General features: G+C 39.7%; 2 protein-coding genes across 2 annotated transcripts; both read right to left on the bottom strand.

Moving 5' to 3' along the window:
• Nucleotides 1-3,187: 3,187 nt before the first annotated feature.
• LOC310958221 (zona pellucida sperm-binding protein 3-like) lies at nucleotides 3,188-4,961 on the bottom strand (the record flags this gene model as incomplete). Its single annotated transcript, XM_083929070.1, has 9 exons — nucleotides 3,188-3,225; nucleotides 3,441-3,541; nucleotides 3,681-3,766; nucleotides 3,854-3,959; nucleotides 4,051-4,231; nucleotides 4,312-4,400; nucleotides 4,495-4,598; nucleotides 4,694-4,860; nucleotides 4,946-4,961. 9 exons carry the CDS (start codon nucleotides 4,959-4,961, stop codon nucleotides 3,188-3,190), a joined length of 888 nt encoding a protein of 295 aa, XP_083785196.1.
• A 1,603-nt stretch (nucleotides 4,962-6,564) lies between these two features.
• Nucleotides 6,565-8,978, bottom strand: LOC310958222 (zona pellucida sperm-binding protein 3-like; the record flags this gene model as incomplete). Its single annotated transcript, XM_083929071.1, has 9 exons — nucleotides 6,565-6,677; nucleotides 6,755-6,846; nucleotides 7,695-7,783; nucleotides 7,855-7,957; nucleotides 8,025-8,205; nucleotides 8,277-8,368; nucleotides 8,442-8,545; nucleotides 8,633-8,817; nucleotides 8,912-8,978. 9 exons carry the CDS (start codon nucleotides 8,976-8,978, stop codon nucleotides 6,565-6,567), a joined length of 1,026 nt encoding a protein of 341 aa, XP_083785197.1.
• Nucleotides 8,979-16,709: the final 7,731 nt, after the last annotated feature.

A 16,709-nucleotide genomic window follows, 5' to 3' on the forward strand; every position in this document is an offset into this window, starting at 1 on the left:
ATGTGATTACGTAACATTAATATTACGCTTAATGACCATAAGTATGTAGACAGCCTTGGTCAAATACTTTAGTGTGCTTTTAATATTGGGTGTTTTTCCTGGTGTGGACTTCCTGTTTTGGCTCTTTCCTGTTTCAACGTGACAATAATCCCCCTGCACAAAGCCAGGTCTATAAAATAAATGGCTTTCCTATTCTGGTGTGGAAGAACCTGACTGGCCTGCACAGAGCTCTGACCTCATCTCCATAAAACACCTTCGGGGTGAAGTGGAACGCCGGCTGCAAGCCAGGCCTTGTTACTTAACATATGTCCCCCCGCGTCATAAACACGCTCAGGGCTGAATGGGAGCAAATCCCTCCAGCCAGGTTACAAAATCTTTTGGAAAGTCCGCCCAGACGAGTGGAGACTTCACCGGAGTATTCATGCCCGTGGTTTTGAAATTACACATTCAAAGGGTGTTACATGTCCACACACACTTTTGACCATGTTATATACCAGTATCTAGATAATATGTTCAATCTACTGGTAACATAATGATTCTCTATGGCAAATTGTATTTGCACAGATGTAAAGTAACAAAAACTATCCCTAATTTCATGGCTTTCCAAATTGAATTCCAGAATAATCTAAAGTCTATTTATTTGTAGAAGATTAATAGTTTATATATATATGGTATGTTTTACTGAAATTAATTTATCCCAAGGTTTATTTGTTTTCCTTTTTCTCACTGAATTGTCAAAATCCATTTTTATCCAAATAGCACTTAGAGAAACTAACCTGTTAATAATATTCAAACATTCATATTTATCCGAGAACACGCAGTATTTAACTAATTTGGTCATTAATTTAGCAAAATTGTATAAAAATGAAAATGTAAAGAAATAGACAAACAGATCTAAATACATATTTAGAATATCACATTTAAAACTACTTCATGAAAAACTATTAATCTGTGCAAATCTTATAACTTTATAACAAATTAGGTAAATCTTTGCATGTGTTCATGATTGTTTTATTAAATGTATGTATATTTAATCTAATTTTATGGTTGTATTGAATGTTGTGTTACTGTACTTTTGTTGTTTGTAAATCCTGTTATTTCTAGTGTCAACATTTTTGACAATTTGAATGTATTTGACAAGTGACTGTATATTTGGAAAAACTGCTAATAACAGTTAGGTACAGGCTAGGCAGTTTAAAGGCAAAGCTAACGTTAGCTCCTCCACAATGCTAACTACTTCACTGTTTGGCTGGGAACTGACAAACAAAGGATAAGACACTGACTCAAAACGATGATTTTACTTTCATTAGAAGATGTTTCTCTCTTTTTGTTATTTTGCAAACATTATCTACCTGTCACTGCCCAGAAGTAGTTGAAGTTTTATCCGAACAGAAGTCTTTTTAACGGCTCAGAAAGTCCCGCCTCTACGCAAACAGCGGATCGCTTTCTCTGTTCTGATTGGCCGAATTATCTCTGTTGTGATTGGTTGGTTGACGTGCGAAGGCCTCAGTTCATCACTTCCTGTTTCATACACCTGCAGAGTAGGTTAGGTAGGCTATGTATTTAGGGTTAAAGGTTGAATATGGAGAATCTTCATTAAAAGCTATATATGTTTTTTTAAAAAGGGCTTTTAGGGGTACAGAATGAAAGTATTGCTCCTCCATAAAAAATATATTTAGTCTGAATTAATATTTAAAAGAGATTTTTACAGGTTTGACTGACTGTCACATTCTGTTGACCTACATTGTAAAGCCAATAGCGTTGGGATTGCTGGTTGCCAGGGTTGTCTGTTGTTCGATGCAGCTACTGTAGTCTGGCACTGGGTGAGATGGAGTTTGTCAATCCTGCAGCTGCTTATTTGTCCCAGCAGCTGAGTGACCACAGACGGGCAAAAACCAGAGTCAATATAGGCCGAACATTCACTCCATGGACTGAGATAAAGGAGTTCAACGGCATTAAAACACACGCCCAATTGGCTACGTTTCTCCTTGATCGGTAAGCTAACTTTTATGTTTACATAGCTGTAAGGGCTAACGCTAACTGTCAGTCAAACTCTTCTGCAATATTTGTTTTTATGGTGCGATTTGCCGGAGGGGATGGGTTCAAACAGGCTCTGGTCACCTGTAGGCTACTGGACCGGGTCTGACCAACCTGCGATTATGATCTTGAGTCACTAGATGGCGGTGTTCTGCTCAGTCTCCATATTTAACTGTTAATGTGAATAAATATTTAATTTGGCGCTGGAAATATTTCAAACCAGTTTGTGAATTAAAAAGACGAGCTTGATACACAGCACAGTCATTTTTCCTGTTCTTGTGCATCTTATTGGTTCAACATTTAAAACCTTTTGCATTTCAATGTGGAGTGAAACTGGAACAGACGAGCTCTGACGATGTCCAACCATGAGCAAATTCAAACAGATGGTAGTTACAAGGTACAGGAAAGAAGAGGGTAGAACACTAGGGCTCTGACTTTTTGCCACACTATTTTTACATGCAGTGTTTGTTGGCTGTTTGTTTTTGTTGAGCGTATTGAAAAAAAAAAACGATACGGAAGAACCTATAGTACTAGGTGGAGAAGAGGTAGGAATTAGGCTAATGCTTCTTCCTACTCCTTTTCAAACAAAGGGTTTTAATGACTAGTGCTTAAAGTGTAATATATTTTTCACATGTTTGAAATAAAGCATTCATTCAAGATCATGACTTTCTTTGACTCTTTAGCATTGACATTTGTGCAGGTGTGGATGAGGCTAAATGGATTACACTGATCAGTTACCAATTTCATTTTTGAACAAAGTAATTGAACTCTACTGTGCATTAGACAAGCCATTAAATAACCAATTAAGTCATGTTTCATTGACCTCGCATCTTATTTAACCCACAAATGATCAGTAAAATATTGAGTTTATCCCTGAATGACAACAGGAGTGTTGCGATTACTTTTAGAAAAAGCTCCTTTATGAAGTGATGTGCACATCTGAGCAGTTCTACCCAGGAATAAGAGGTCAGATGCCATGAGTCAATACGAGAACCTTGATACACTTTTGTTAAGACAGTTACACCCAAAGTATAGTCAGCTTTCCGGTAATTTGTTTGGAGACATCTTTAATGGCCACAACACAATCTGAAATGCAAAGAGCTGAAGGCACCAAGCTTTTAGAAGCTTAACCCAAGAATAAAATCACAATTCAGATTGAAGGAACCAGTCCGTAAGAAGGATTCATTCCTGTTGAGAGAACAAAAGGTTTTGTTAGTTTAGCTGGTGAGGATAAATGTATACATTGCAATAGAAAATTAACTCACCTTGAGCATTCTTCAGGTGATCGTGAGTGGACCGAGGACTGCCTTTTGTACTATTCCATGATTATCTATAAGAGATCAAACACAGATTTAGTACGACACCATGAGACCATTTTGAAACAGCAGAAGTTGTGCAAATACCTGTTGCAATACTCCGCCTCCTCCTCATCTTCCTGGACTTGCAGCTTGATTCACAGCAGTCACAAAGATTGCTATACGAAGGATTGTCCAGCAGCTCCCAACTGAGTTCATGAAGATTGGATGAAAAGACAGATTATTTAACTGTTCCATGAAGATTGGATGAGAAGACAGATTATTTAACTGTTCCATGACAAACTTCTAGTATTAAATTCTAATAAGTTTAAAGAAAATGGCAGTTACCCATGATCTTTGACATGGTGGCAGGCCTTCTTGGTGTCATCAAGACTAGAGGGATCCCAAGCCACAAGCTCACAGTGGATAAACAGCTGTTGGGTGAAGTTGAGAAGTGAGGTTGCAAGATTTCTTTTCACAATAAACTAATGCATCTAAAAATGAACATGCAGTTTGTGTACCTCTTCTCCAAGACCAAACCTAAAGGCTTGTAGAGACAGGTGGATCTCTGATGATTTCTGCCTTGGTTCAAATTTTGAGAGCGATACCAAACTGTCCACAAGACATCTGACGGGTTAAAACACATTAGTATTACTTCCAATGTCAGACCAAAAAAGGAGGTTCAGCAAGTCAGTGCTTACTGCCTGTGTAACCGTACCCCTTATTGGTGATTATTGGGTATATGCTGCTTTCAGGCTGCAGGTCTGGTGTATTAGTCGCTACACATTCTTCAAGCAGCAGCAGCAAAGGCTGATGGGACTTCTGCGCCACACTAGCCCCAATGGGGATAAAGGAGCCCAGAGAAAAGCTAGTAGACTCAGCAGGGCCAGAGAAGTCATCTACAGCAGTAAAAGAGGAGTCATTGAGTTACAAGAGTCACAGAGCTACCATTTCCAGTGAAGTCATGTTTTACACCCACCATTCATAAGTCCAATTTGGAACACTAGCTCTCCATGACCGTAGGTATTAAACACTGGTTCATAAATCAATGGGTACCAGTCTTTGGGCCTGTACAAAATAAAGAAGATTGAAGTCAGCAACTGCTGTCATTAAACATGTACATCTGTAGAACTACTTAACCCTCTGTTGTATGAACACCCACCTCTCATATGCACAGACAACTGGGTGAGTGAAGGCCAGAATTTGAGAACCAGGAGAGGAAAGGTAGATCAGATCATTTGTGTACATGAGCTGATCCCCAGTAACCTATGAGGGAGATAAATGTCACTAAACATGTGGTACATATAATGGACTTGGTTTGCAAGTTAAAAAAAAAAAGCTAAACAAAACATGCTGCTTACCATTTTCCTGAAGTTACAATCATTGAGATCCACACTGAAAACAGCCTCCCTGGCTGAGACGCTGGTAGGAAAACAGTTACCCAGGCGGAAGAGCGAGGTATCGGCCTGGGGTCTGCTCTCTGTCCACATCAGCGTCACAAAATCTTGCTTGCAGTCCAGTGTCATGTCTGTAAGGGATACAACACAAAGAACTCAGGTTACCACACAAAGAGTCTTAAAGATGATGAATGGTCCATGTTGCTGCAACATTACCTGCATATACCAACATGACAGTTGACAGGCTCAAAAGCAGTGCACCTTGCCAAAAGAAAGCCATCATGACTGGATAATTGCTACTGACACTGTGGGTGCTTTTATTCCTTGTGACTGGGAGACATTAATCAAGAAAATCTCTTTCACCTGGTGTGTGTGTGTGTGTGTGTGTGTGTGTGTGTGTGTGTGTGTGTGTGTGTGTGTGTGTGTGTGTGTGTGTGTGTGTGTCCACAGTCTCAGGTGCAGCGGCCATCAAGCTAATTAAAGCTTGGAGAGCATCTTACATCTCACATAGACCCATTTGCTTGATCAGCAGCGCGTTAACAGATGTCAGGTGTGGACTACATAATTTACATGAGCAGGCCTTATGGAGTGACACCATTTCACACATACATTTAAATGTGTCATGCTAATATAATTTACATTGTGTCAGTATAAGAATCCTAGATATGCAAGATGAGGAAGTAATGTAACTAGACCATTTTAAACGTTTTTTTGCAACCATACTGCAGTTGGTGCATAGCTTAAGTTATAAATAATGCAATATCCACAAAAACTGCAGTATGTTGCTGAGAAAATGACTTTATATATTTTTACTATGTAAACACTTTCCATTGCACTCAGCCCTGTATGGATTTTATATTTGGATTCAAGACTTTGCCATATAGCTTAGGTATATCAATGTACCTCATTGGGCTCATGACATCACAGCATGACAGTCAAAATACATGAGCAATTAAAACATAGCTTAGGTATATCAATTTACCTCATTGGGCTCATGACATCACAGCATGACAGTCACAATACATAATTGAAACAAAGCTTAGGTATATATTAATTTACCTCATGACTTCACAGCATGGCAGTCCAAATACATGAGAAATTAAACACTAATATCACCCCAGAAAGTATGAAAAGCCCATGCTGCATTTGACTGCAGGCCAAAGTGGGCCTTCAATCTGAACTTTTCAAATCAGGCCTCTGAAGTAGTAATTTAAATGTGCTAAAGCTCAAAGAAAAATGGGAGGTATTCCAGAAGAAAAATGTCCCAATTCAGGGGCTAGATCCTCTAATAAAGCATGTGGCCCGTACAAACAGGCCTGACAACTTGAAGGCCACATTATAACTCATGGTAGATGACAGTCTCGCAGCACAGGGACAAACAATTCAGGTGCTCCTTTAATTGTAAAGCCAAAATTGGGTTTATTGGGCATCAGTTGCTTTGAAACAGCAACTGAAATGTAAAATAGGGGCGAAGTTGAGGAAAGTGTCCAGGTTACAGCTCAGATTAAGAAATGTTACTATAAGACATTATAAAGTCTTGAATTAACCTATATGATATCCTGGATTTGGTGACAGAAGACACAACTGAAGAAAATAATGTTTTGAACCAACTTTATTTGTACAGAGGGCGTAAGATGGAAATAAGACGATTCAAATTCATTCAAATCACAAAGCTGATGTCCTGAGTCAGAAGGCTGATGTCATCTGCTACTGGTCCCTCTGTTGTGATCATCTCCATCAGACTGGGCTTCCTGTTATAAAAATGGAGAACGTTAGCCCTGAGGTCAAGCACAGTTTCAGGACAAAGAACTTTAACTCATTGCTCATCACCACACCTAAGGGTCAGCTGCAGGAACAGACACCTCTGATACGTTGTAGGCCTTTGAGTCAGCCGGGTCCATTATGATCAGGGGTCCCAACACAGAATTGTGACTAAAGCTGTTGGATTCTGATGGGAAACAAAAGATCATGAGTTAATGAGGATAAAGCAAAACCAAAGAAACCCAAGTTGGAAGAAAGCAATACCCCATTCGACTCCTCTTTTGGCGCGGGACTTGCAGAATGAGTCACAGCATCTGCAGACGGAGCTCTGAGAGGGGTCATCGAGCAGCTCCCATCTGAGAGGAGAAGAATGTCTGGAGTCATTACATCGGCATGGTGACGACAAGATTACACACGGAAAAGGAGATATTCAAAATTGCTTTCTTGTAGTTTTGATGTAAAACAATTGAACCCTGGCTAAAGCACACATGACGGTGGCATCTATTTTCTCATTGACGCAAGAAGGCCAAGACGCGTATGCCCATTTGATTATGCTGAGGTGGGCATTACAACACATTTACATCATTCTAGGTATTCAAAGTTATGTCTGAAACATAAGATTTAGAATGCTGGTAATAGGATGTAGCAGACTAGCAAAAACAGATTTTATCAGTTTGAAAAAAAAACACAACTTTTCACAAATGTCATCTAGGGATGGGAATTGTGAACGGTAACGAACAGGAATCATGCCGCCAAGCTCAGCTCCTTTTAAAAGCAATGTTTGCATGTTTCTCCAGGTAGCTGCACACTGCAAAACTCATGCTACTGGAACCTTTCAAGAAGGCGATGAAGAAATGGTCTAAAGCTTGTAATGTATGTAAATAAGTTATGTAAATGCTGCCACTACCACACTGAGCAAAGCAATGTTTTTTGCCCCCTAAGAAAAATCTAAATTAACTTGAATGCTGTGTAAAGTCTCATTTAGTCGTTTCGTCTTGACTCAAAACCTTTTCAGATGCTGAGATCTGTTTAGACCTACTTTACTACCGTATGACTTCTTACTTGTTTGACGGAGCAATGACTTGTCTTGCTCGACTTATAGCAGGGACTCAACTTGTTTGATTGCCAACACAGTAACTGCCAGCTCAAGCCATGTGACTTACTACCTCTGCCATGACAGCCGTTAACCTTAATCCATTATTACCTCAAAGTGTTCTTCACATAATGACAGGTTTTCTTGGTTTCATCAACAACTGCAGGATCCCATGCAACCAGTCTACAGTGAATGTACACCTGAGGATCAAACGAAAGATAGTAAAGATTTGTTCTGAAGTCTTTATAGCGGTTACCATTTACCCTCTCACCTTTCCTTGTGTAAACTTGAAGGACTGCAGGTTAAGGATGACTGAAGAAGAGTGGTACCGAGGCAGGAAACTAGAGTGTCCCTTTGTGCTTTCCAAAAGACACCTGAAGAAATGGAAAATTAGAAATAAGACCGATCATTGGAAAGACAAACCAAGTGTCCAAATCTTACCCTTTGTTGCCAATGATGGGGTGAACATGACTGTCAGGCCGCAGCTCTGGGGTAGAGGCTGCCACACATTCCTCCATGAGCAGCAGCAAGGGTTGGTGGGCCTGCTGCTCCACTGCCGCCCATATTGGCATGAACGAGCCCAGGGGGATGATATTTGTCTGTGCTACATCTGTCAATTGCTCTGTAAGGTAAGGTTAAAGTTAGAACGTGTCAGTATCCTCGTGTAGTATTTGGTAGTGTGCGAGAACTCACCGTTGAGGAGGACCATGTGGAACACCAGCCCGCTGCGGCCTTCAGAAACTCCTGATCCAGGGTTCAGGAAAGGGGGAACCCAACCATCAGGTCTGAAACATAATTAGTGACATTTACTCATCTCAGCTTTAAAAGTGGAATCTAAATTCAAAGAGATACTCCTACCTCTTATAAACACACTCGATGGGAAACGTGAAAGCAGCAGGTTTTGACTTTGGCTGTGGCCTGAAAGTCAGCACGTTTTGATAGAGCAGGCGTTTTCCTTTCATCTGTAGGCAAAAAGCTTATTAGGACAAAAAAAAAAAAAAAGAAGAAAAGAGGCTGAAATGTATTTTAGAAAATCATTTTTGCATTACCAGTCTTTTGAAATTGCAATCAGCTAACTTGTAGTTGAACTGTGCTTCTCCCTCTCCAGTGGGCAGAACGATGAATTTAGATGCCATGCAGTTTCCAAGAAAGAGACGGGCTGCAAGGGGCACCAGCTCCGGCTCGATCCTCCATGTGACTCTCACTGAGTCTTTTCCACAGACGAAATTGATCCCTGCAAAACAAATTCTCGTGATGACACTTTCCAGTTATGAAACACTTTAAAAACACACGTAAGGTTAATGCATTTCTACCAGAACAAACCATACCTGCATTAGCAACAGTTGTTGCGCAGACAGCCAAGATGATCAGACCTAGGAAGAGTTGAGTGCCCATGACTGAATGATGCAGCTCTCATTGGAGTGGCACTTTTTGTAGACATCCTGCCAAATTAGCAGAATGATTAACATCTGTGTGCAATTGAGCAGTGCCTACTTATGCTGGGATGTTTGTGCGCATCTTCACAATTTCATCTCATCATTTTAGTTTCCTAGGTGCATTAGGTGGAATAGTTATTGATCTAAGTATTGTACTTAAGTACAGTTTTAATTCATGTGTTTTTTGCTCTACTGCATTTATTTTACAGCTAGTTACTCATTATTTACAGAATCAATATATACACAATACACAATGATTCTGATGAAACTACTCATCAGTTATATAAATTAAATTAGCTCTACCTCGACCAGCTAAAATGCCTGCGTGTTACTAATAGTGATCCAATAATGTAATGGACCAATGATAGTGTGCTTTTCCATCCCTTTACTCGAGTAAAATAAAGGTATAATTTAAATTGTAATGCAGAATTTTTTACAGTGTGATATTGTGACATTTTTCTTAAGTTAAGGGTGTAAATATTTCTTCAATATGAAAGTTGCTGTGAGTTTAGAAATAGCTGATTTGTTTTTGTAAATGTATCTTTTCTTTGTAATTGTTGAATGAATCGTTTAAGGCTAAAACACATTTCCTCCTACCTCACTGACACATGGAACCAGAAATACAGAAATAACTAAATGTAGGTGACCAAAAATGTAGAAATAAATAGAAATAAATGTGAAGTACTTATTTATTAATGCATTTATTCATTATTTATTTATTTATTCATCGAATAATTTGTTTATTTTGGCATTTATTTTATTAATTTCTGTATTCATTTATTTACAACTTGCATTTATTCATTATTTTATTTATTTATACATTTCTTTATTTTATAAGCATGTCTTTTTTAATTTATTTCTATATGCATTTATTCATTATTTTATTAATTGACGCATTAATTGATGCATTTATTTATTTTAGCATCTTTATTCATTTTTTCTGTATTCATTAATTCACAACTGCATTTATTTATTATTTTATGAATTCATACATTTATTCATGCATTTATTCATGTATTTATTTCATGTCCTCTATAATTTATTTCTGTATTCATTTATTTATAACTGCATTTATTAATTTTTGTATTTATTTATACATTTATTCATGCATTTATTTAATTATTTCATCATGTTTTTATTCAAGATTCAAGATTCAAGAAGCTTTATTTATCCCGAGGGAAATTATTGTGCAACAGTTTCAATACAAAGATGGGAAAGGATCAGAGTAACAATAAGCATAAGCAACATAATCAAATAAAATAAAGCTAGCATCAAATAAATCAAACAAAAACTAAGAGTGACAGAGTGCAACAGACATTGTGGTTAAGCGTAGGTAAATACAATATACAACAATACGCAGCGTGCAGTTTAGCAGCAGATTGAAATAAAATAAGTACAAACTAAATAAGTGAGAAGGAGCGATAAGTGATAACAGTGTTAAAAATGTAGCAGCGTTTCTTACTGAAGTAAGGTAGTTACAGTAAAGTACAGTGAAGTGTAGCAGCATTTCTTACTGAAGTAAGTGAGAGTACAGTAAAGTACAGTGAAGTGTAGCAGCATTTCTTACTGAAGTAAGTTAGTTACAGTAAGTACAGTGAAGTGTAGCAGCATTTCTTACTGAAGTAAGTGAGAGTACAGTAAAGTACAGTGAAGTGTAGCAGCATTTCTTACTGAAGTAAGTTAGTTACAGTAAAGTACAATGAAGTGTAGCAGCATTTCTTACTGAAGTAAGTTAGTTACAGTAAGTATAGTGAAGTGTAGCAGCATTTCTTACTGAAGTAAGTTAGTTACAGTAACGTGCAGTGAAGTGTAGCAGCATTTCTTACTGAAGTAAGTTAGTTACAGTAAAGTACAATGAAGTGTAGCAGCATTTCTTACTGAAGTAAGTTAGTTACATTAAGTAGAGTGAAGTGTAGCAGCATTTCTTACTGAAGTAAGTTAGTTACAGTAAGTACAGTGAAGTGTAGCAGCATTTCATACAGAATTAAGTTACAGTAAAGTACAGTAAAGTGTAGCAGCATTTCTTACTGAAGTAAGTGAGAGTACAGTAAAGTACAGTGAAGTGTAGCAGCATTTCTTACTGAAGTAAGTTAGTTACAGTAAAGTACAATGAAGTGTAGCAGCATTTCTTACTGAAGTAAGTTAGTTACAGTAAGTATAGTGAAGTGTAGCAGCATTTCTTACTGAAGTAAGTTAGTTACAGTAACGTGCAGTGAAGTGTAGCAGCATTTCTTACTGAAGTAAGTGAGAGTACAGTAAAGTACAGTGAAGTGTAGCAGCATTTCTTACTGAAGTAAGTTAGTTACAGTAAAGTACAATGAAGTGTAGCAGCATTTCTTACTGAAGTAAGTTAGTTACAGTAAGTATAGTGAAGTGTAGCAGCATTTCTTACTGAAGTAAGTTAGTTACAGTAACGTGCAGTGAAGTGTAGCAGCATTTCTTACTGAAGTAAGTTAGTTACAGTAAAGTACAATGAAGTGTAGCAGCATTTCTTACTGAAGTAAGTTAGTTACATTAAGTAGAGTGAAGTGTAGCAGCATTTCTTACTGAAGTAAGTTAGTTACAGTAAGTACAGTGAAGTGTAGCAGCATTTCATACAGAATTAAGTTACAGTAAAGTACAGTAAAGTGTAGCAGCATTTCTTACTGAAGTAAGTGAGAGTACAGTAAAGTACAGTGAAGTGTAGCAGCATTTCTTACTGAAGTAAGTTAGTTACAGTAAAGTACAATGAAGTGTAGCAGCATTTCTTACTGAAGTAAGTTAGTTACAGTAAGTATAGTGAAGTGTAGCAGCATTTCTTACTGAAGTAAGTTAGTTACAGTAACGTGCAGTGAAGTGTAGCAGCATTTCTTACTGAAGTAAGTTAGTTACAGTAAAGTACAATGAAGTGTAGCAGCATTTCTTACTGAAGTAAGTTAGTTACATTAAGTATAGTGAAGTGTAGCAGCATTTCTTACTGAAGTAAGTTAGTTACAGTAAGTACAGTGAAGTGTAGCAGCATTTCATACAGAATTAAGTTACAGTAAAGTACAGTAAAGTGTAGCAGCATTTCTTACTGAAGTAAGTGAGAGTACAGTAAAGTACAGTGAAGTGTAGCAGCCTTTCTTACTGAAGTAAGTTAGTTACAGTAAAGTACAGTGAAGTGTAGCAGCATTTCTGACTGAAGTAAGTTAGTTACAGTAAAGTACAGTGAAGTGTAGCAGCATTTCTGACTGAAGTAAGTTAGTTACAGTAAAGTACAGTGAAGTGTAGCAGCATTTCTGACTGAAGTAAGTTAGTTAGAGTAAAGAACAGTGAAGTGTAGCAGCATTTCTGACTGAAGTAAGTTAGTTACAGTAAAGTACAGTGAAGTGTAGCAGCATTTTAATACAGAATTAAGTTACAGTAAAGTACAGTAAAGTGTAGCAGCATTTCTGACTGAAGTTAGTGACAGTACAACTAAATAAAGTGATGTAGTGATGATATAAAGTGACAAAGTGACATTTTCTCAGGATACAGTGTCTCCACTGTTCCTTACCTGACCGGGGGGAGATGAATTATACAGTTTGATGGCCACCGGAAGGAAAGACTTCCTCCGGCGCTCAGTATTACACTGGGGGAGAGTCTATGACTGAATCTGCTTCTGCTGGAGGTCAGCAGCTGCTGGAGAGGGTGAGAGTTGTTGTCCAGGATGCTGTGCAGTTTAGACAGCATCCTCCTCTCTGACACCGCCACCAAAGAGTCCAGTTTGACCCCCAGGACGGAGCCAGCCTCCCTGATGATCTTGGCGTCTGCTGCCCTCAGTCTGCTGCCCCAGCACACAACAGCAAAGAAGATGGCACTGGCTACCACCGACTGGTAGAACATCCTCAGCATGGTGTTACATACATTGAATGACCGGAGCCTCCTCAGGAATTAGAGACGACTCTGGCCCTTCTTGTAGACAGCCTCAGTGTTCTTGGACCAGTCCAGTTTGTTATCCAGGTATACTACAAGGTATTTGTAATCCTGGACAACATCCACAGTCACGCCATTGATGTAGATGGGTGTGGGGGCAGATTTACTCCTGCGAAAATCCACCACTAGCTCATTAGTCTTGCTGGCATTTAGAATCAGGTTATTAGCTGCACACCAGTCGACGAAGGAGACCACAACGCCCCTGTATTCCTCCTCCTTTCCCTCACTGACACAGCCAGCAATTGAAGAATCGTCAGCAAACTTCTGCAGGTGGCAGGACTCAGAGAGGAGCTGAAAGTCTGAGTTGTACAGGGTGAACAGAAAGGGGGAAAGAACAGTTCCCTGTGGAGCTCCAGTGCTGCCGACCACAGTGTCAGACACTCCGTCCTGCAGTCTGACATACTGTGGTTGACCCGTCAAGTAATCCGTAATCCAGGAAACAAGGGGAGGGTCCACCTGCATCGCCGTCAGTTTACGTTCCAGCAGAGCAGGCCGGATGGTATAGAACGCACTGGAGAAGTCCATGAACAAGATTCTCACTGTGGTTCCCGGTCTGTCCAGGTGGGCGCAGGCACGGTGGAGCAGGAAGATGATAGCGTCCTCCACACCTAGTCTCGGCTGGTAGGCAAACTGTAGAGGGTCCAGTGATGAGCTGACCAGGGGCCGAAGAAGTGACAGGACCAGCCTCTCCAGGGACTTCATCAGGTTCGACATCAGCGCCACCGGTCTGTAGTCTTCGGAGGTGCTCGGACGCACCTTCTTCAGTACTGGTACCAGGCAGGATGTCTTCCACAGCACAGGGACCTTCTCAAGACTCAGGCTGAGGTTGAAGATGTGCTGCAGGACTCCACTCAGCTGGGTCGCTTATGCTTTGAGGACCCTCGGGCTGATACTGTTGGGACCTGCTGCCTTGCCTGGGCGGAGTCTGCACAGCTCCTTCCTCACGTGCTCTTCAGTGAAGGTCTGTCTGCTGTGTGTGATGGCGGGGGGGAGGGGACAGGTAGGGCAAAGTCAGGAAGGAATTGAGGGGGAGGGGGGGGTGTCAACAGGGCTGGAGGTTTGGAGGTGGATGGTTATGGAGGAGCCGTCGGGGGGTGCTCCAGAGCAGGTTCATTCATTTCTGCATTTATTTATTTATTGAGACTGAAGTAAATAACTTGCCTTTGCCTTGTTTAAATCAGAACGGAACCACTTTTCCGTGGTTTGTCGCATTCACGCCCGCCTGGACGTCTTAGCGTTGTACACAGGAAGTAAATTCAAGTCATCCGAGACAAACAGGTTGTAATTATTTGCTGAGTTGAGTTCAAGTGTTTCGGTCAGTAAACGGTTCATATCATTGCGAAGTGTAGTGTAGTCAGATTTACTACAGGGGGTCTGTGACAAGCGGTTTTAACATTTAGTAGCTAGACTGCAGATATCTGTAATTCAACTCTTCCTGGTTAAAAATAACATTTCAGATATCCACAATGACATTCTTACTTGTACAAATCACCACGTTTGCCAGTCATTTGTATTGGGCTTTCACTTCTAGATATCCACAGTCACATTTTAGATATCTAGAATAAACATTCTGGATATATGTAATGCATAACTTAAAACTCCCATTTCATATATACACACACAATCCAATTGTTAGTCATCATTTTAATTCCACATATCCCAAGTGAAAAACCATTCCAGATACCCATAATGTAATTTTGACTATCCAAAACATTCTGACTAGTAAAAATGTCATTACAGATGTGTAACTGCAATTTCTTTTACTGTATTTGTCCCTGAGGTACAGTTAGAAGGCATGTAGAGTAAAAGACCTGACAAACGCAGTATACACCAATAATACAACCATTCAGCACAGACACATAACTAACTTTAACAGCGAAAGCATCCAAGATCTGCAGTTTGTGCTATTAAATAAATACATATAAATAGTATTATTCCCTGGTGGCTGTGGGCCGAGTTAAGGAGCCGTTCATGAGGTTTTTTTGTTCTTGTTTTAATTTTGTGGGTTGGGCGTTCAGCAGCTGAACATGGAAATACAACATTAAGACAATTCATTCTTCAGTTCAAACAGTTTTAGGTCAGATCACGTAAAGCTGATGTCCTGAGTCAGGAGGCTGAGGTCATCTGCTACTGGTCCCTCTGTTGTGATCATCTCCATCAGACTGGGCTTCCTGTTATAAAAATGGAGAACTTTAGCCCTTAGGTCAAACACCGTTTCAGGACAAAGAACTTTAACTCATTGCTCATCACCACACCTAAGGGTCAGCTGCAGGAACAGACACCTCCGATACATTGTAGGCCTTTGAGTCAGCCGGGTCCATTATGATCAGGGGTCCCAACACAGAATTGTGACTGAAGCTGTTGGATTCTGATGGGGAACAAACAAAATAAGTATGAGGATAAAGCAAAATCTAAAAAATAAAAAAAACAAGTTGGAAGAAAGTAATACCCCATTCGACTCCTCTTTTGGGGCGGGACTTGCAGAATGAGTCACAGCAACTGCAGACGGAGCTCTGAGAGGGGTCATCGAGCAGCTCCCATCTGAGAGGAGAAAAGTGTATGGGGTCGTTACATGAGCATGGTGACAAGATTACACACGGAAAAGACATAAGGAGATATTCAAAATTGCTTTCTTGTAGTTTTGATGTAAAACAATTAAACTCTGGCTAAAGCACACATGACGGTGGCATCCATTTTCTCATTGAACTCTCAGCAAGAAGGCAAATAAATGCATGGCTATTTGATTATGCTGAGGGGGGTCTCAAGTCAACCAAGTTGCAAATTTAAGGACTTTAGAATTCCTGTTGTAAGTCAACCAGCCAAAGGACATTACTTTGAATACCTAGAACAATGTAAATGTTTTTAAAGTTAAGGCTGAATCATAAGTGTATGATTTAAAATGCTGGTACCAAGATGTGGCAGACCTGTAGAGGCTAAACAGGTTTTATCAGTTTGAAAAAAAATACGCAACTTTTCACAAATGTTCTTTAAGGATGGGAATTGTGAACCAGTAAGACAAGAATCATGCTGCCAAGCTCAGCTCCTTTTAAGAGTGATGCTGGCATGTTTTTCCAGGTAGTTGCACACTGCAAAACTCATGCTTTCAAGAAGGCGATGAAGAAATGGTCTAAGGCAGGGGTGTCAAACTGATCCAGCAAAGGGGCCAGGTTTTCATTCCAACCAAGAACACACCTGACTCGACTTACTCAATCACCTGAACTGTCTTCAGTTGATTTGTTTGGAATAAAAACCTGCAGCCACACCGCCCTTTACTGGATCAGTTTGACACCCTTGGTCTAAAGCTTGTAAATAAATAATTTAAATGCTGCCACTACCACCCACTGCTGCTACACTGAACAAAGCAACGTTTTTTTGCCCCCTAAGAAAAATCTAAATTAACTTGAATGCTGTGCAAAGTCTAATTTAGTTGTTTCCTCTTGACTCAAAACCTTTTCAGATGCTGAAATCTGTGTAGACCTTTCTTACCGTATGACTTGTTAAAGAGCAATGACTTGTCTTGCTCGACTTATAGCAGGGACTCAACTTGTTTGATTGCCAACACAGTAACTGCCAGCTCAAGCCATGTGACTTACTACCTCTGCCATGACAGCCGTTAACCTTAATCCATTATTACCTCAAAGTGTTCTTCACATAATGACAGGTTTTCTTAGTTTCATCAACAACTGCAGGATCCCATGCAACCAGTCTACAGTGAATGTACACCTGAGGATCAAACGAAAGATAGTAAAGATTT

The sequence above is a fragment of the Echiichthys vipera genome, assembly GCF_963691815.1.
Source record: "Echiichthys vipera genome assembly, chromosome: 15".
NCBI lineage: Eukaryota > Metazoa > Chordata > Actinopteri > Perciformes > Trachinidae > Echiichthys > Echiichthys vipera.